Below are 20,156 nucleotides of genomic sequence, written 5' to 3' on the forward strand. Positions count from 1 at the left end.
ATAGTATAATCTAAGGTGGGGGAGGCAAAGAAGAATGTGGTTTGTCTATATTCCAGGAGAAAAGAATCAAGTCAAAATGAGATCTGATCTTTTCCAAGTTATTCTGTCTTCGTCTTAGTAGAGTGTAATTCCACATGCACGTTGATGTTCCAAGTATCATTAAACATCTAGTAATCAGAACAAATGTTCTGCCAAATCCCATTTATTATTTTAACTGGTTAAGGCATTGAGCACTCTAGATTTATACATGTATAATTAAAATTTCTATTAAAAAATAAACCTAGATGGGAGATTTACATTTTTCTTAATCTCTGTTTACACAGCGAAGAGATCTGTTTTTAAATATTACATCAGATCCTTGTGAATTCAAATAAATCAGTGTGACACTTTGCCAAAACTGCCTGTAAAAATGATGGGTATTGATGCCCTGTGGTCAGGGAATCTTCTGTGTGAGGTTTTAGAATTTTCTCGTTGCTCAAAAATCCCCTTATTCTCACTGTGGTTTTCAAGCACATAAGCTTAGGCGCGACGGATACACTTCCTTGTTTGTACACTGTCAGCCCGTGTATGTCCTCAACTGCAAGTATTCCAGATGAAACAAGTGCAGCTCCAGAAACACTTCCACTGCTCCTGGAGAGATCCATAACTGGGTATGTTTGGTAAGCTTAATCGCCTATATACAGGAACTCAAAAAGAGCCTTGCCACCACAAAGAATAAATCTATCACCCGTATTATCATGGGTACTGTTTCAAGGCTATTTTAGTTGCTCAGCATGTTTTCATGACCCCTCTTCCCATCATTTTGTTGTCTCTCAGTGAAAAATAACTCCTAACACTTGGCTACACATGAACTAAAACACCTTCATTGGTCCCTTAATGTTATAGAAGTGGGAATATATTTAGAACTATCAAAATTCTTACCAATTAAAATGTGACGTACATTCATAGCTATGGCAATATTAATATCTTTATTTTGACTCATTTGAGATCAATTAATTGACTCTCATCTGGGCCCTGTCCGTGTTGTAAGTTAAGTCAGTTGGGAGGGGCACTAAACAAAACCATCTTACCGTGTCTGTGTGGAGATAGACCTGTCAATTTGGACTTAAGAGTGCGAGGTTTGCTGGAAAGAATGTAGTCATGGTCACCTATGCACTTAGCAGCTGTGACCTGGCTGAGGAATAATCGCAATAATCATACAAATCAGTTTTTATGATGTATGTAACAGGCTGTTCATGGGCACTGCTTAACATTGCAGTTCCTTCTTCCTTGTTTTTCTTTTGCTAACAGAACCCAGTAGTTGTGAGCACTATGGCTTTAAGGATTTCTAATAGTCAGCTAGGATATTGAAGAATTCATTCATTCAGTTACCCCTGCTACAGTGATACATCAGTGAACAAAAGATAAAAACATGAATCCCCATAAATGTGACATATTTAAAAGATGGAAGGAGGAAGAGAAGGTAGCACAGCAGGCAGAATAATCTCAAAGGGAGGAAGAGGACCAGGAATTTGTACTATCAAAGAATCCGAGAGGCTGTTCTCAAGGTAAGCTGTGCAGAGTTCCAAAGGAGAATGAGGAAAAATCCACCAAATTGGATGGTTTAGGAAGCTGTTAGTTATTTATGTGAGCATTTTCAGCACAGTGGTGGCAACCTAAACCAGCCTTTGGAGAAATTACACAGAGCGTATGGTAAAGATACAAAGATAATAAGTAACTGCTAATCCTTTGGAGCAACATTTGTTAATGCATATCATGGGGGATTTTATTTTGAAGAAGGGATAGAGTTAAGGCAAATATTTTGCCCTTCTTTTTCTTCTTTTTTTCGGTGATGGATGAACAGAGAAAAGGAGACCTTAAGCACTTTTTAGGTAGGGGTGAAAGACAGGAGACATACCTATCAATAAATATGTTAAAAAAATTGCTTGAAAAAGACTCAACAAAACTTCAGTGTGTCTCGTACACAAGTGATTTCCTAGCTTTTTATTGCATGATGCAATGATGGTTCCTTTTGATATACATTCTCATGATATATGGATCCTGCTTAGTGCAATTTGTGTAGAAAAAATGTTGAATTTCACTTAGCCACAGTGTGTTCACACTTTTCTCTAAGGCCACCGCCATCTAAACACACATATAAACTATACATAGATTCACTTAGCCACAGTGTGTTCACACTTTTCTCTAAGGCCACCGCCATCTAAACACACATATCAACTATACATAGATTCACTTAGCCACAGTGTGTTCACACTTTTCTCTAAGGCCACCGCCATCTAAACACACATATCAACTATACATAGATTCACTTAGCCACAGTGTGTTCACACTTTTCTCTAAGGCCACCGCCATCTAAACACACATATCAACTATACATAGATTCACTTAGCCACAGTGTGTTCACACTTTTCTCTAAGGCCACCGCCATCTAAACACACATATAAACTATACATAGATGTCAGGGTTGTGCTCATGGGTTCTGATTGATCATGCACTATAATCCCAAATAGTTGCTGTTAGTTGTATCCAATATGATATTAATCCTTCAGTGTTTCTCAGGGTGTTTTTATATTTGTTGTGAAGTTTCTTCAGAGTCTTTCTCTCCCCATGAAAAATATATCAGGAAGCAAGATGGGTATTATCATCCTCATTTTACAGAGTAGGGACCTGAGGGAGAATTTGCAGCTTTCTATACTGATGGAATAATAACCCTTATCTGTCTTGGAGACCTTTTTAAATATAGGAGGAAACTATTCTACTTGCACTGTGGGACAGACTATCTGTTTTGATAGGTGGTGTTCTTTAAAACTAAGAAAAAATATTAATCTATTGCATAAAAGAAAATAACCCGAAGTAGTCCTTTAAGCTAAACCTGATCTTGTGTTGGAGACTGGCTTAAGAAAAACAAAATTTAAAAAAATTCTTCAAGCTGGCTTGGGAATAGAAGATATTAGGTCTTTTTTTCTTATAAAAGCAGGAACTTTTTTTTTGTTTGGAAGCATTTATTGATGAACTACTATGAAAAAATCACACTCATCATAAGTACTGTGATAGAAAATAGGCTGTAGAGAAAGGTAAAGAAATGCGACATCACAATGTTAAATGCAACATAATATTCTGCTTAATTTAACACTGTGAGCTTTTGGTTACCATTCACTCCCTCCCCTGGCCATGTTCTCACGTAGCTGCAGTGAAAGAATGATACTGAATGTGGCAGTGCCATCTTAGAGGATTACTACTAATCCTATCTTAGCACTGACTTCACCTCGACGGAGAAACCTCTAAAAGGTGGGTCATAGGAGTGCAAAACGCTGTAGTTGATGAGAAAGAGGTTAAACTTTTACCTCAAGAAATTTGAACACTTGAGTCTCTTTTGAAGATGTGAGTAGTACTTTAGATACTTTGGAACTCATTTTACCCTACTGTCTGTGATAATGACTTTTTTCGACAGAGAGAGATTTTGTTGCAGACAGAATCTTGCTATGGAAGCCCAAGTTTTGTGTAACATTTTAGTAGTGTTCATTTATTTTACAATTTTTAATTCATCTAACATATATGTTTCACTTATAATGTCAGTCTTTAAGAGATTTTTTTCGTTGAGATATAATTTTACATGCAATAAAAAGTTGCTGTTTGTATCATCTGAGGTGTCACCAAAAACATGCAGTCATGTAAACATACTACAGTCAGGATATAGAACACTTCCATCACCATAAAACATTTCCCTGTGTCCATTGGAAGACAACCCCTCTTCTGACCTCAGGCTCCTGGCATCCATTGACGTTTTCTATCAGTACAGTTTTGATTTTACCAGAAAGTCATATACATAGAACCATGCAATGTATAGTCTGTTGAGTCAGCTCCTTTCACTTAACAGAATGCATTTGAGAGTCATCCATATTGTTGCATCTACCTGAAGTCCATTTCTTTTTACTTCTGAGTAGGATTCCACTTGGCGCACCTTGCACGGTTTTATTTTTTCACCAGTTGAAGAACATTTGGGTGGCTTCTAATTATGGGCAATATATTCATCAGGGTTTTTCAGAGAAACAGAACTAATAGGACATGTGTGTCTATGTGTGTGTATACATAAAATATATAGATATATATTAATGTGAATATTTTAAAATGTATATGAAGAGATTTATTGTAAAGAATTGGCTCACATGATTATGGAGGCTGATAAGTTCCAAAATCTGCAGGGTAAACTGGAGCTTTAGGAGGGCCAACAGTATAGCTCTTGTCTGTGTCTAGAGGCCTGAGATCTAGGAGGGCTGGGGGTGTAGTTCCCGTGCAAAGCCTGGCAGACTCAAGACCCAAGAATAGTTCAAGTGTAAAGACAGGAAGAGAACCCATGTCCCAGTTCAAAAGCCATTGGGCAGGAGGAATTTTTTCTTAGCAGTGAGAGAGTCAGCTTTTTTGTTCTATTGAGGCCTTTAACTGATTGCACGAGGCCCACCTACATTAGGGAGGGCAATCTGCTTTACCCAGCCTCCAGATTTAAATGTTAACCTCATCCAAAACGCCTTCACAGACACACCCAGAATAATGTTTGGCCAAATAACGGGACACCCTGGGGGCCAGTCAAGGTGACACATAAAGTTAACCATCACAGGCTATTACTGACAAAGCTACCAAAAACATTGGTATATGGATTTTCATGTTAACCTATGTTTCTGTTTCACTTGGGCAAATGTGTAGGAGTGGAATTGATAGTTGATATGGAAAGTGTATGTTTAACTTTATAAGAAATGGCCGAACTGCTTTCCGAAGTGGCTGTACCACTGTCCATTCCCATCTGCAATCTGATAATTCTAGTTGTTCCACATTCTCACTAGCACTTGGTATTGTCAGGTTGGTCTGTTTTCTTCTCTCACTCTTCGCTCTCCTCCCTTCTCCCAGTAGGCGTGCAGTGGTGATGCCTTACGTGGTTTTAATTTGTGTCTCCCTATTGAGATGGCTAGTGATGTTGAACATCTTTTTATGTGCTTATTTGCTATTCACATGTCTCCCTTGGTAGATTATCTGTTCAAATCTTTTACCCATTCTTGGAGGGTGGAGGGAGTTTTTTGTTTTTTTTTTTCCCTTATTTTTGTTTTAACTGAGTTCTCTCTATGCTCCGGAAGCAAGTCCTTTGTCCGTTATTTGTTTTCCAACATTTTTTCCCTGTGTGGCTTACAGACTTGAAACAAACAGAAAATTTTAATTGTGAAGAGGTCTAATTGATCAATTTTTAAATGGATCATGCTTTTTTAAAAATTAATTTTTTAGTTGACAACAGTTGTATATGCTTATGGTGTACAATATTGTGTTTTGATATGTGTATACATTGCAGAGTGCCTAAATCAAGCTAAGTACAATATCCTAAATGAATCACGCTTTTGCTGTCCTGTGCTAAATGAATCATGCTTTTGATGGCATATGTAAGAACTCTGCCTAATCCAAGGTCCTAAGTATATTCTTCTGTGTTTTCATTAAGATGCTTTTTTGATGACGACAAAGTTGACTGAGAAGTTGAATCAAAGACTGTTGAGTCTTACGTTAGCACAGAATTTAATTAATTTTAATGTAATATTTTAGTGACAGAAAATCCCAAAAATCACATTTTACAAAATACATAGTTACAAATGGAAACATTTTTTGGAAAAAAAAAAAAAAAATCCTGTTAAAAATCCCAGGGTTTGAATAGAATGGAATAAAGTAAAAGAGTCTCTAAAATTAAACATGAATTATAGGAAATTTCTTTCTTTTTTAAGACATAGTTTCACTTTGTCACCCAGACTGGAGTGCAGTGGCACAATCTCTGCTTACTGCAACCTCCGCCTCGCAGGTTCAAGCAATTTCTGTGCATCAGCCTCCCGAGTAGCTGGGATTACAAGCATGCATCATCACGCCCGGCTAATTTTTTGTGTGTTATTAGTAGAGATGGGGTTTTTCCATTGGCCAGGCTGATCTTGAACTCCTAACCTCAGATGATCCGCCTTCCTCGGCCTCCCAAAGTGTATATGCATGAGTCTGAATTTTAAAAGAAGAAAAAAGAAAAAGAAGGAAAATAGACCAGTTATAATTTTCCCTAATCAATGAAACCATTTTAGAGACATAGATTCAGAAAATCAGAGAAAATTTGGTATTCCAAAGACTGAAATAAAACAAAACAGAAAACCAAGTACCCCAGTAGTAGGTGTGCTGTTGGTATATAAATGTGTAAAATTTGTGGCATAATACTGTACAGTTTTAAAAATCACAATATTTAAGATTAAATGTTCTTTTAAAATAGTGTGACAACTGTTTACAGAACTGAAGCACCTCCTTGGATCCCTAGAAACCTGGTTTGTAAAGAAAAAAAAAAGCCAGATATATAAAGCAAACTTAAGGTTATATAGCAGCCTTATGCAGAGCTAAAGCCGAGTACTGTGACCCTATTTTAGTTTTTTTTTTTTTTTTTTTTTTTTCCAAACTGACCTAGACACTCAAATTCTAGTAGAAAATATTTCTTGTTGGGTCTCTTTCTTAAGGAATTAAGACTATATTCAATTCTGTGATCCCTTTTTGGCATCTCAACTTATGTCTTGTATAATGAGTGTGCCTTTTGGCTGGGGTGAGCAATTTTTGGAAATTTAAAACATTTCCCTTCCTAGCTTCTTCTAGAGGAGGCATCCTAAGCCAGAACCCAAATCCTAAAGAAAGACAAGCAAACCCTCTTGTTTGTTTGCCCTGTCGGTTGGCCTATAATTTAAAACCCATTAAATGGCAGATTTATCAAGTGACTAATCCCTGGGAAAACTCGAAGTGGCAAGGAGAAGGTGATTGTGATCCAGGCATGCATCACTGGTCATTTGTTTAAGTAATGAAGGTGGAAAGCCAAATATCGCCTTGCTTACTTGCAAAAATTAATTCAGGGAGGTTGGTTTATGCATGGTTGGGCTTGGAGTAGCTTGTTGCTGATGGAATATACAGTGAAAACAAATGACTTGGTATGCGTTTGCTGGGTGAATCAAATGCAGTTGATGGTATGATCCTGGGTTTTCTTCAGTTGTCAAGGAAAAAATTATGTCTGAATAATTATAAGAATAATAGCACTGTAAAACTCACACCAGCTCAGTTGTCCTGGGAATTAATCGTAACTTACAAATATATTATTATTTCTACCTAGAATGTGAGCTTCTCAAAGTATGAATGGTTTGTTTGTTTGTTTGTTTGTTTTGAGACAGAGTGTTGTCCCATCGCCCAGGCTGGAAGGCAGTGGCGCGATCTCGGCTCACTGCAAGCTCCGCCTCCCGGGTTCACACCATTCTCCTGCCTCAGCCTCCCAAGTAGCTGGGATTACAGGCGCCCGCCACCAGGCCAAGCTAATTTTTTTGTATTTTTTAGTAGAGACAGGGTTTCACCTTGTTAGCCAGGATAGTCGCTATCTCCTGACCTCGTGATCCGCCTGCTTTGGCCTCCCAAAGTGCTGGGATTACAGGCGTGAGCCACCGCACTGGGCAAATGGTTTCTTATTTTTCACAGGATCATCTGGTACTTCGCAGATGCTCATCAAAGCTTGTTTGAATATTGGCTGGTAGGAATGCCATCTTTGTTGTAATGAAAACCTGTTTGCCTTCTACCAGATTTATACAGCACTGCTATAAAGAGTAAGCTCATCGCAGAACGTTTATCACCAACCACTCCTCTGAGCCTCTTCTTGCTCCCAGAGAGCTGTATCGTTTGTAAAGTTGTGGGAACTTGACTGTGATTGACTCTAGTCAATACTCCTAGAGTCTTATGCATAAGTTTCAGCTTTTACACCAGAAAGAACTCAACAGCTGGCCCCTTTTGATATCAACTGACACCATTTGATAATTCTGTATAATTGACCTAATGTCATTTTTTCATTTCCTACCGAATTCCAATTTAAGAAATGTACTAAGTGTTGGGAGTATGTAAGGCAAACATGATTGAGGAATCCACATCATCGTGTTCAAAATGATCCTGTTGTGCAGATGGACATTGGCCATGGGATAGTATCCCTTTATAGACAAGCGTGTGAGGAATCTAGAGGGAAATATTAAAATGATTACTGTAATTAATTGGAGAACCACAGTTCGTCATAGTGTATTAAGGACCAGGGCTTATCATCTGTTTCTTCTAAACTTGAATGTACTCTAGAATGGTGTAATGCCTCATTGGACTAGCTGCAGCTTCAGTAGTGATAATAATAATACAACATAAAATTGCAAGCTCTCTCTTTTAATAGAGAAGGAATTAGTATGTTGGCTCATCGCCTAAAATGTGCAGTCTTAGGTTTGCTCTTCGGGTTTAGAACTACTTTTTGGAAAAATGAAGTCTGAAAGTCATTTCCATGGATATATATTGATTCTGTGACTTATGTTTTGGATATTAATAATTTAGAAATAAAATGTTACTGAAGTTCCCCCATGAGTAACAATGCCTTTTATTTCCTAAAATGCACTCTGGCTACAATTTTGTTTTGTGTCTCAAGTATAAACCTCAGTGCAGATTTCAAACATTTGTTTTACTTTCTTGCTACTTCCTTGGATGACTATCCATGGTTATATTTGCTGATTTTAAAGGTGTATTCCTTAATACTTGTAATTAACCATCACCTTTCAAAAATAATGGATAGGCAGTGACTCATATCCCAGCACTTTGGGAGGCTGAGGCGGGGGATCACAAGGTCTAGAGATCAAGACCATCCTGGCCAACATGGTGAAACCCTGTCTCTACTGAAAATACAAAAATTAGCTGGGCGTAGTGGCATGCGCCTGTAGTCCCAGCTTCTTGGGAGGCTGAGGCAGGAGAATCACTTAAACGTGGGAGGTGGAGGTTGAAGTGAGTAAAGATCGCACCACTGCACTCAAGCCCGATAACAGAGACTCTGTCTCAAAAAAAAAAAAAAAAAAAAAAAGAATAATTTTGTCTAAACTGCATACTCATCACTGGTTTTCAGAGCACCTTGTTGAATCTGATTTTATGTGAACATTTGCATTCACAATGAGAATTGAGACTCTCTCTTTGTATTGCTTAGATAATACTGTGCTTTAAGCCCTTACGAAGTTTTCATGAATATAGGTGTGTTCAAAGAAGCTTTGAAACAAAGTGATATGAGAGTCGTGGGTGTGGAAATTATTAATGTTTTAGTACTAGAGGAAATCTTAATGACTAAATACTTTAAACCTCCCATTTGAGATAGATATAAAATGAGGCTTAGAGGAAATTCAAAACTTGGCTAAGAGCAAGTAGCTAATGATTGAGATAACCAGGAGTAGAATTCAAGTCTTTGAACCCAATGCTTTTTCCACCTGAGAGCCAAGAAACTTCAAATCAATTATTTACTTAATCATTCCATTTCTTTTTCAGGAGGACGGAGGGCAAGTATTTTGAAGAAAGCATCTGAGACTAGAAAGTATCTTTTTTTTTTGCGTGTTAGCATACTGACTTCCTAAAATGTATTGCATGGGAAGGATTATTAGCCACTGAAGATCAGTGATAAGGTGGATAGTAGACTTAGTCTATCTTTTATTGGCAATTTACTTAATTCCTCAGTGCTTCTCTTTCTTCATCTGGAAAACAGCCACAATACCAGTATTGTCACAGACTGTTGTCGTAATTATATGCATTGATGTAATGCAAATACATTGTAAGTAATAGGTGTAACGTAGTGTTACTAATCATTAATTATGAGTTACTGGTGTTTACTGGATGTCAGTTTAGGGAGTCAGCTGTTATTAATTCAAAATAGTAAGGCAGAAAGAGCATAAATTTTTATATCAGCCAGGATTGAAATCCCCTTGTTACTATTTTTTAGCTGTGGGATCTTATACAGATTAATACCTCCCCCAGAATGTCTGCCTTGCAGAGATGCAAGGATGAAGGCACCTAGCATAGTGCCTGGAACACTCACGCCATGTTGGTTTGGATTCTCTTCTTATCTTTCCCGAGCATCAACATGGCAGGTGATTACTGGAGGTCAGCACCGTTTTTACACATGTGTACTCTCCAGCATTGCATGCATTGGGTTTTACTCGGAGTCAACTTCGTGTCAATTACTCTTTACCCCTTCTTTCCCTGCCCTGTTTCTCTATGTCTTTATCCCTCCCAGCAAGTTCTAATTACAGAAATGTGTCAAATGTGCCTCATGTTTCTAAGTGTCCTTGAGATGGCCTTTTGGTTGTAACTTGATGTGCTTTCATTTCTGATAAGAACAAAAAAATTGTAATAGTTAATTAAAACCAGCTTTTGTTAATTTATGGGGTTCTCATCACACCCAGTGCCATTCTCTTCATTAATAAAAACTTTTGTTTTTACAGTGGCAAGTATAAGCCAATTAACTAAGGGGTTATTGAAGTCTCTGGGCAACCTTCAAAAAGAAAACAGAAAAAACTCATACGCACATCCAAAGCCATAGAATCACCATCTCCTTGCCTTACCTAAGCATTCTGTAAGAACTGAATCCCATCCCTTCGAGGCATTTTGTGCTCCCAAGCCTCACTTTCCCTTCCTTCCCTCTGCTCACACTACACTTTTCAGAGGTGGCAAAGCTTTGTTGAGCCTCCATGCAGCCCCCAAGGACTGTCTAGCTTTCCCCAGCCTAGGGATGTAGAATTTGGAAGAGTCCCTGGAAAAGACTGACTTAGTCAAGTTGTACAGCAGATAACCTGCTTTTTTATTGGCCCTGGCAGCACCACCTAGAGAGAATGTTCGTAACAACAAAATGCTAACGGATGATTTTTCCACAGTGCTTGGCACCCACACGATGTCTTTCATCAGTAGGCGTTTTTCCACCTTCTTTTTGACAGACATGCTTGTGGGGACCAGACAGGCAAAAGTCTCCTCTGTTGCTTGGGTTTCAGTACAGTGTGTTCCTTCGATGATATCTCTGAGCAGTGGTAATGGGGAGGATATTAAAAAATAATGAGGATTTGGTAGGGGAAGGGAGAACCATCCCCAAAGGAGGCTGGGGAAGTTGCTAGAGTCCAGTTCCTAATCAGATTAGAATCACAAATGTGGTTCATTTCTACTGGCTAGTTCATTATATGTATGGGAATAGCCTTTGAGCTGACTGTGAAGAGAATTTTGTCTATATTAAGTATTTTGAATTATTAAAACTAACATGATCAACATCAACTTTTAGAAATATCTTCATTAAAAAAAACTTGGATGTTTTATGAGTGTTCTAGTCCAAAAGTGGAGCAAGTATCAGAAAAGAGATCAGAGGAGTGTTTAGTATGTCTGCTCTCATTTCAGTATTAGTCTGTAATGGCTAACAATTGACAACAGGTCTTAAGAGTTTGCTGTATATGGGAATAGCAAAGAGAAAAAGATCTTTATCTCTCCTTAAATTTTTTTGGAGTTTCACTTAAAATGGATGGGTAATACAGAGGCTTGAGGAAGTCTTAATATTTAACACTAAAATCAATAAGCATTTGTGGATGGCTAACTAGGCAAGCAGTGTGTGATGCTCTGGAGATTCAAATATGATTAACTTGTGGTCCCCAACTGCCTGCAGTTTTTAGATTTGAAAGAAGATAAACATAAATGACTATAATGCAACACGAACCTAGAATGTTGTTTGGAAACAAAAAGGAAAACTTTTGCCAAGCAGAATAAAGAAAAGTTTAAGCCAGAAGATTCAGTTGAGCTTGATTGCATTTTTTTTCAGAGCTTTCACTAGGCGAAAATGGATAAAAGGAGCTCTAAGTAGATGAAACAGCATGTGTGAAAGAGTACAGATGTGGGTGTTGGTCGTCTGTGGTGGTGTAGCATAGGGAAAGAGTAGGGAAATATCTGGGCAAGTAGGCAGAGGCCAAGTTTTGAAGAGCCATGAGTATCATGGAAAGAATTTAGGCTTGTCTGCTGTGTAGAATAACTATTCTCAATCTGGACAATGAAGGAATATTCCCTTTATTGGGCATATCAGAGTTAGGAAAGGGACTATACCAAATAACACATTTCTTTGGAGATGCTAAAATGACCCAAGTGAAAGTCATTGCCAGAATAACCCATTGATATTGTGTCGTTACACTGTCTCAGCTGTGTTAGAGCAGAATTCAGATTAAGAACAGTTGTTGTTTATTTCACCTCTGGCTCCCATTAGAATCTTTTGCGGTGCTTTAAAGACACCTGTGCAAAGGCATCATCTCAGACTAATTAAATGAGGGTTTCTGGGGATGGGCCTGAGCACCAGTGTCGTCCACAAAACTCTCCAGGTGATTCTAATGGGAGCAGGGCTTGAGAACCACTTTGTTAGAAAGATAAAAATTGTGCCACTAGGAAGAAAAGGTAATCAAAACAGGATGTTTTAATTGGCATTGTCCTCTCAAAGCTAGTAAGTTTGAATCTTTCTTACTAAGAGATGGACATATATTATTATAGCAGACTATTGCAGGTGAGAAGAGGATGTGATTAAAAATGAAAGCAATTGAAGCAAACAAATTAAGAGTAAAGGAAGGTAGGTAAAACTTAAAAACTGGAAAGATACCAAACCTCAGCACCTGTCTCTTTTCAAATTATGTATTGGGGTCAAATCAGCAGATTTTTAGCAGGGAGAGTGAGAGAAAGGAGAAATCTTGAGATTTTCTTTATATGTCTTCAAGAACATTGATCTAAAAATAAAAGGAGGGCTTATAATTGGATACTGCTTACAAGCACATGTTCAATGTGTAAGTAAAGTTAACAGGATATAAAGGCATTTTGTTTCCTTGACCTAGCGTTATCTGTAGCTTCCTTTGTAAGGGACTGATCTTGACACTTCCTAAAGACTCTCAGGATCCTGGGCAAAGATTGGGAGTACATGATTATCTAACAAAGTTCTGGTCTGTATTAGAATCACCAAATCATTACCAGTCTTTCTAGCTATTTATCTGGATAAAGGAGGGGGAACAGTACATAATATCCATGTACAAAGTAGAAGTGGTAGCTAACAGGAAATAAAAATAGTGTTTAAAGATTAGCTTTCCCAAAGCTTCAGTTCATGGTATGCATGAGCTTGAGATGTTTCGTTTATAATAGAGCCAGACACAATTTGAAATAATTGGTACGATATGGACAGAGAATGAATGAGGTGCTTATTACTTTAATCACTTTGAGTTGCTCTGCCACACTGAGATCATGAACACAACCGAGACAAAATGGGAATGATCAAAAGAGATTATGAAACAAGAAAAGTCAAAGGCAAGTGTTTTTTTGGGGGGTGAGGGGCAGAGAGAGGCAATTAAATTTTAGTGATCCAGAAAGATTTCTTACTATCATACTATCATCTCAGCGTCTTGGTGTGCAGTACATGGAAATTCATTGTTTTCCTTCTTATTTGATCATTCTCCATATCAGTGAATATAGTATGTGAGGAACCCATTCGTGGAGTCTGTGCCTGGTAATCTGCCCCTACCTTGGGTGTTTGCAACAGAGGAAGGGTATTGGAAGAGGACGGTATTCACAAAGACTGCATGAAAGAGCATGGACCTGTTTAGAAGACTGGAATCCGGGGCATATCCGGGGAAGAGACAAAAGCTAATAGTGGAGAAGCTGGTCAGAAAACAGATCAGAAGAGCTGTTGATGTGTCTGTGCTAAAGAGTTAGTGGTAGTCTGCAAGTAACAGCTAATTATTGGAGAGATTTTAAGGACTAGGGATCTGCATTTATTATTATTTTTTTCAAAATGTTCTTGGAACTAAAGTGGCTAAATTTGAGTCAAGAAAATGCTCATTGCCTTTGTCCTGTGAAAGATTGAGGTGGTGGGGGTGACAGGAGAAATCGGTAACACTTGATCAATAGCATGTTGAGGATGAGAAAGAGCAAGAAATTCAGCATGACATCAGGTTTCTGGATGTGCTGACTGGAGGTGATGAGGCCATTAATGCTGAGGAGGAATTTCAGAGGAGGAACACATTGGGGTTCGGCAACAATGAGTTCACTTTCCATCCTGTTGGATCTGAGGCAGCTAGTTAAATATTTAAGTAGATTAATCCAGAGGATAGTTGGAAATATGATCTCAAGGTACCAAGTTAGAAGGTACTCACCTAGTGTCATTAATCATATGAGTATATGAGATCATCTAGAAAGATTGTATAGTGTGAGAAGGAAAAAAATGCAAGGAATACGCCAAGAAAACCACACTTAAGGGATGAATGAGTCTACAGATTGACTAGGGGCAGCAGAGAAGTAGGAGGTGAACAAAAGGAAAGAGGTGGAATCAAGTTCAGGGAAGCAGAATTTCAGTGCTTCTGGAACAGTCAACTCTAACAAATGTGGCAGAGAGGTCAAAAATCACTGAAAAGTGCTGATTGAATGCAACAGTCAAATCGTGGAGTTTCAGTAGGATAGTGGGGGATGGAAGCCAGTAACTGGGTGAAAAGTGAATGAATGAGGAAAATAAAGCATGGGTTGAGTGTTTTTTTTTTTTTTTTTTTTTTTTTTTTTTTTCAAAAAAGCTCTGCTGTGAAGGAAAAGAGGTAGGGTTAGAAAGTGCAATAGCTAAAGGAATTTAAGAAGGATTTTGGTATGTCTATTTTTGCTTTAGAAGCATAGAGCTTGTAGACAGTAGAGGGCGTGGGGCTGGGAAGCATACCCAGAACCAAGAGCAAGCTAATGGGGCCACTGGGCTCTGATCTGTCAGGTGTTAGAGAGACAATAATAATGACAGCAAACTGAAATAGTAAACACTCTTCAAACATTCTTCTTATTTTGTTTTACATATATTAATTTGCCTCCCTGGCATATCTGCTCTGTCAAGTACATTTTATTATCCCCATTTTGCTTACAAAAAAACTGAGGTACAGAGAGGTGAACTTTACTGCCCAATTTGTATTCTGCCCACTACACTCAAGAAATGCATTACCTCCGAGCTGCTAAAATGATATATAGCTTTACATGTCAGCTTCAACAGATTTAGAAGATCATTAGTGGTAGAAAGAGGAGGAGGTGGGGGCCAGGGCTTTTGCTGTAGATACAAGATTTCATCTTGAGTTTATAATCCGATAGGGGAGGCAGAAACTCAGTTATTTCACCAAAAAAATTTCCCTTATTAGGGAAAGTTTCACCATTCAATATGTCTTTGCAATTCTTTCATATCATTAAGAAGTTGAGGATTGAGTAAAATTATTGCTTCTTGAATATTTGATTCTTAATTTTGAAAGAAGGTTTAGTTGAGAGTAACTGCTGAGAGTTAGTTTGTTGTGACAGAACCGAACTAGTCATTAGAATGAAATTAAAATGTGGGTGAGTAATTCAGGGTGGTAATCAGGGCTAAGATGTGGGTGGAAGTGGACAGGAAAGAAAGAGAGAAATGAAGATGGAAATGATACAATGTTGAAACAAAGATTATCTTGATCTCACAGTTGAGTGAAGCTCGAAATTACTTTTAGGGAATTGGTAGTAGAACTCACAAAAGGCTAGGTAAACTTTCATATTTGCAGTACATTGCTTATTCTGATTGCTTGAGCTTTTCCTACTTTTATATCTATCCCTCTACAAAGGTAGCATTGTTTGAAAATTTTAAAATAATTAGGAATTTGTTAGTCTCTTGCTTTGCTATTAGCATTAGCAACAGAAACTAACAGTAAGATTTATCCAAATATTTCTATGTTCCAGGCATAATGCCTACTGTTTTATATGAAGTATCTCATTTTACTTTTATAAAAGTCTTAGAGATGGCTCACTATTATTCCTACTTTACACTTGAAGAAACTCAGGCTTAGGGACACAGTGTTCCCTGTCTAAGGTCATAGAACTTGCAAGTGCCTAAGCCAGGATGTGAACCAGGTGGTGTGACTCCAAATTCAGGCACTCAACGCTCTGCACTGCACAGGAAATAGACAGTGTCCTGAGCTAGCCACTTCCCTCAGAGTTGGCTCAGAGCTACCATGTCCACGTATGAGAAGATTAGCCTTCAAAAAACTTTGTCTTTCAGTTCTCCTGACTATAGTTCTTCAGGATTTTTTTCTTGAGAATGAATATTAAGGAAAAGTTGAACCTAGTAAAAAATAGTTAAAAGTTAGGTTTTTTTTTTAACACCAGATAAGTGGTAGATCTCTTCATAATTCAATCTGCTGAACTGTGCAAACATCATAGTATAAAAGTTATCTCAATGAAGGTAGACGAACTTCCCATGTTTATACCTTTCCTTCCAAGACTGTTAAAAATATTTCTTTACTTTTTTAATGCAAAAAGGAGCTGTACTTGTGTGTGCTTAGGTGTTCTAGATATTTGTGCTGAGAAGTGAAGAGAGTCTTGATAAGGGAGGCTCTTGGGGCAGTGACAGTGAATATAACTATCCCCATGATTTTTATCCATCCATCTCTTCTAAGCTATGTACTCGCTGTGCTGCCTGCTGGGATACACGTATAAAGACAATACTGTCACCATTTTTGTCTTGTGGAGTTTATAATCTCATGGGGGAGGCAGAAATTAAGTTGACCAAAAATATTTAATTACTGTTAAACTGGATTTTGAAAACTCTCATCAAATTCTAAATTTGATTGCTTTCCAGTTAACTGTCATAGGATGAATAGCTTTGAATGCTCAGGAACGGGCTAGTTAATGACTACGAGTACTCTAGCTCTGTGCTAATCAGTGTACAATTACAGACTCAGTGCATTAAAATAAGTGAGGCAATAAGCATTAAAAAGGCTACTGTCTTACATAGTTTAAAGTGCTGCGTAAGTAGAAGAAAATGGCATACTGTAATATATTGTAATATATTATGTTTTACATTGCTTACTTATTGCTATATTATGAAACAGAAATACTAATCTTGGGGCTTTTATAGGGAAACTTTAAAAAAGTAAGTTATCATGGCTTCTTCTCTTGCTTTTTGTGTCTGCTGTATTGTCTTGGAAACTCAGTGAAAGAGACATTCTAAGGAGACTGGGAGAACAGCAGCTCTAAGCCAGAGGAGCTCTAAACCTATTTTTTTCTTTACAGTTTTCTTTTATGAAACCAAACCCCAAAGTTATAAAACAGAGATTCAAGCATGTCCAAAGCTTTATTAAAAGTTATGTGTTTGATATGAAAACTGGGTAAGAGTTCTTAAGTAACAGATGTACTTTAAACCTTAATCCATGAAAATTATCTCCTGTGAGCTCAGGCTAGATGAAATTGTGCTTTGACTCCTGCCTGTGTAGGTCCCTGGAAAATTCAGAGTGAAATGTACACCTTTATGGATTCTTGAAAGAATGTCTCTGTATTTCCCTGCATTTATATGGGTCATGCTACAGTGGCACCGTGATGGTATTATTGAGTTTCTAAATTCTTATATTTGTTCTTAATAAACTCATTACTTTCTTTCCCACTGAATTTTCCTACAGGCCCAGTTTGAACTTCGGGCATTTCATATCCGGGGTGAGCATGCAGTGGTAACAGCGAGACTAGAAGAAACCATAGAAAATCTGAAACACGAGCTGGAACACAGATGGCGAGGGGGTTGTGAAGAGAGGAGAGATGTGTGCATTTCCACCAATGATGACTGCCCTTCAAAGACCTTCAGAAATGTGTGCATCCAGACGGACAGACAGACCTTCCTCAAGCCCTGCGAAGGCGAAAGCAAGACAACCAGAAGTAATCAATTAGTACCCAAAAAGCTGACTATCTCCTCTTTAAGCCAGCTCTCCCCGCCAAATGACCACAAAGGCATCCATGCAGCACTCCAGCCAATGGAAGGCACGGCATCAAATCAGCAGAAGGCATTGCCTCTGCCTACCGCACCACCCTTGCCAGCACCCATCCCTCCCCCTCCACCCCTCCCCCTGGGACTTGACTCTTTGTCTCCAGCACCTCCAGTGCCACCTGTGAGTGCTGGGCCACCGCCACCACCTCCTCCGCCTCCTCCACCGCCACCTCTACCTCTATCTTCAAGTGCTGGACCTCCACCACCCCCACCCCCACCGCCACCCCCACCCCCACTTCCTAACTCCCCTGCCCCACCCAACCCTGGAGGGCCTCCTCCTGCTCCACCACCCCCAGGACTTGCACCCCCACCTCCCCCTGGACTCTTCTTTGGACTTGGCTCTTCTTCCAGTCAATGTCCTCGAAAACCAGCCATTGAACCCAGTTGTCCCATGAAACCTTTATACTGGACTAGGATACAAATAAGTGATAAGAGGTAAGTTCTCTCCTATCCCATTCTCAACATGTGAATTCCTAGGATTTGGCCCAAGTGATATTTTATTCTTACCAGGTCAATGTCTCCATAGGGTAGCACCCATTATCAAGTGTGATCGCGTGAATGCTTGGATAAACAAGGTTGGGATGTTTGGGGAGAACGTCTGTCTCCAGCGGGACCTCTGTGTATTCTCTGAAGATGCTGAGAGAAACAGTGTGTTTCAGTGTTAGGTTTTTCTCCAAGGCACATGGTCCATTTTCTAGACTAGAGAAGAGTCCAGGTCTAAGCCAGGGCTTTCCCCAACATCGCTACAATTGATGAGTAATCATAAAGAATTGAACCTGACTGCATACTGAAGGCTCATGAGGATTTTTAGAATTCTTTTTACTGTCTTGTTTTTAAATGCTATAATTAACCCTGTAATATAGACATTGAACAGAAATGGGTGTTTTTCCATTTTTATTAAAAGAGTGAGACATGGCTAAGTTATTAGTTCTTTAGATCAGAGGAGAGTCTTAAAATATAAACTCTCTCTGCTTGAACTCTATTTCTTCTAACTGCTAAATACTCTCCCATCTTCCTTTATACCTTGATGCCCTTCAGAGAAGGTGTCAGTATGTGGATAGCTGAAAGCATCTTCCATTTGTATCGATTGTTAAGCAGGGTTTGTAAAGCAGCAAGGTATAGTTGCTTGGAAACATCCATTCAAGCAGATTTGAGCGTGATTTGTTCTGCCTTATTTCTGAGCCTGGAAGGAGGGCAGTGAAAGAGATCTTAAGTTGTCTCTTGACCACTTTCTCCTTTAAAGTTTGTTTGTAAAGGACGGCAGATATAGGACACATTTCACAACTTTTCCCAAGTCATGATGTGGTAGTGCATTCTTCAATGTATATAACATTTTGCTTAGGGAAGGCAGGATGTGAAACAAAATAACACACAACTCATAATGATAAAACAACTAGAAATCCCTGTGGAGGAGTGAGGAATACCCTAAAACTGAGCATATGTGCTTCATATTTTCCCCTTTCCTCTCACAAAAAATAAGGGCCAAGAGTTTGTTTTTGGAACATCCTGATACTTCTTTTTTTCAAAATTCAATTATACTTTGTAATTTCCCAAATGAATGGTTCGTAAAAAAGTGAGATGATCCTGTAATAGCTTCTGCCATTAGCTAAAGTACTAGTATTCCCTTCTTCCCGATAAAGACTCAGACATTTCCTAAAAATCATTTCCCAGAATATTTATTTTGAGTCATGTGTCCTTATTAGTGTTCTCAAATTAGTGCACAGCCATTCCAGGGCGATGCCTCCCACCTGTAAGCCCTGAACGAGTGTGTCTGACAGCACGGGGAGCTGTTCCACACCTGTGTCCCACTAGCCTGCCTTCACTTCCTTCCCCGAGAGACTTCATGAACAGCAGATAACTGCAGACCACAGCAGCCACCAAAGAGTCCCGCTGGGAGATATGGGCCCTTCGCACACGACCAAGGGAAAGCTGGAGATCATCATTGTCTACGTTGTTTCCTGCTTATGTAGTTGGCCATTTTGAGAAGAAAAACAATTGAATACTGAAGGTCTCATTGGTTTCATCATATATCTAGGGCTTTACTTTTGAGCAAAATGAAAAGTAGATGAATAGGACATCAAGAGAGCCCTGCTTGGTGCGCATTTGAACCTGAAATGGGGGCTGCCCCTCTCTGATGTGTTAAGACTGCAACATGGGCACTTCCTGGTGGTACCACATATTCAAGTTCTTTTATTATGGGTCTCTCCAACTTTCTGTACCTATTAGCACTGCTACTTCTAAGTGAAAATGATTCAAAGAGCCTGTGGAGTATTTGCTTAGGAGCAAGAGTGCAATTATTTGGGATACCTTCTCATAAAGGAGGCAAAATCATATTTTAATATTTTGTGCAACTAGAGGAGTAAGTAGTTTATATAATGATTGCATCATAAATGTTGGTCTTGCTCTTCTGGGAAGCCAGAAACAAAATGTGAATTTTCAGCATTATGTATACACTGCTTCTCATCTACCTAAATTGCTTTTGACTCCTGGTATG

The 20,156-nt window shown here is 38.7% G+C and overlaps 1 protein-coding gene and 1 non-coding gene across 15 annotated transcripts in view; one reads left to right on the forward strand and one right to left on the reverse strand.

Moving 5' to 3' along the window:
• Positions 1-20,156, forward strand: part of LOC105467273 (formin 1) — a 468,877-nt gene that overhangs the window by 202,152 nt on the left and 246,569 nt on the right. For all 14 annotated transcript variants that reach the window (XR_011606208.1, XR_011606209.1, XR_011606210.1 and 11 more), the window contains one exon: positions 17,304-18,097. Coding sequence is in view for 7 of the 14 variants with exons in the window: in XM_071067172.1 (XP_070923273.1) it covers positions 17,304-18,097 (794 nt within the window). In the remaining 7 variants the exon portion in view is untranslated. The remainder of the gene's footprint in view (positions 1-17,303; positions 18,098-20,156) is intronic.
• Positions 16,007-16,071, reverse strand: LOC112424150 (small nucleolar RNA SNORD77). Its single transcript, XR_003014821.1, has one exon. It is a non-coding gene; the product is annotated as a small nucleolar RNA SNORD77 (small nucleolar RNA).

Source organism: Macaca nemestrina, chromosome 7 (assembly GCF_043159975.1).
Source record: "Macaca nemestrina isolate mMacNem1 chromosome 7, mMacNem.hap1, whole genome shotgun sequence".
Taxonomy (NCBI): Eukaryota; Metazoa; Chordata; class Mammalia; order Primates; family Cercopithecidae; genus Macaca; species Macaca nemestrina.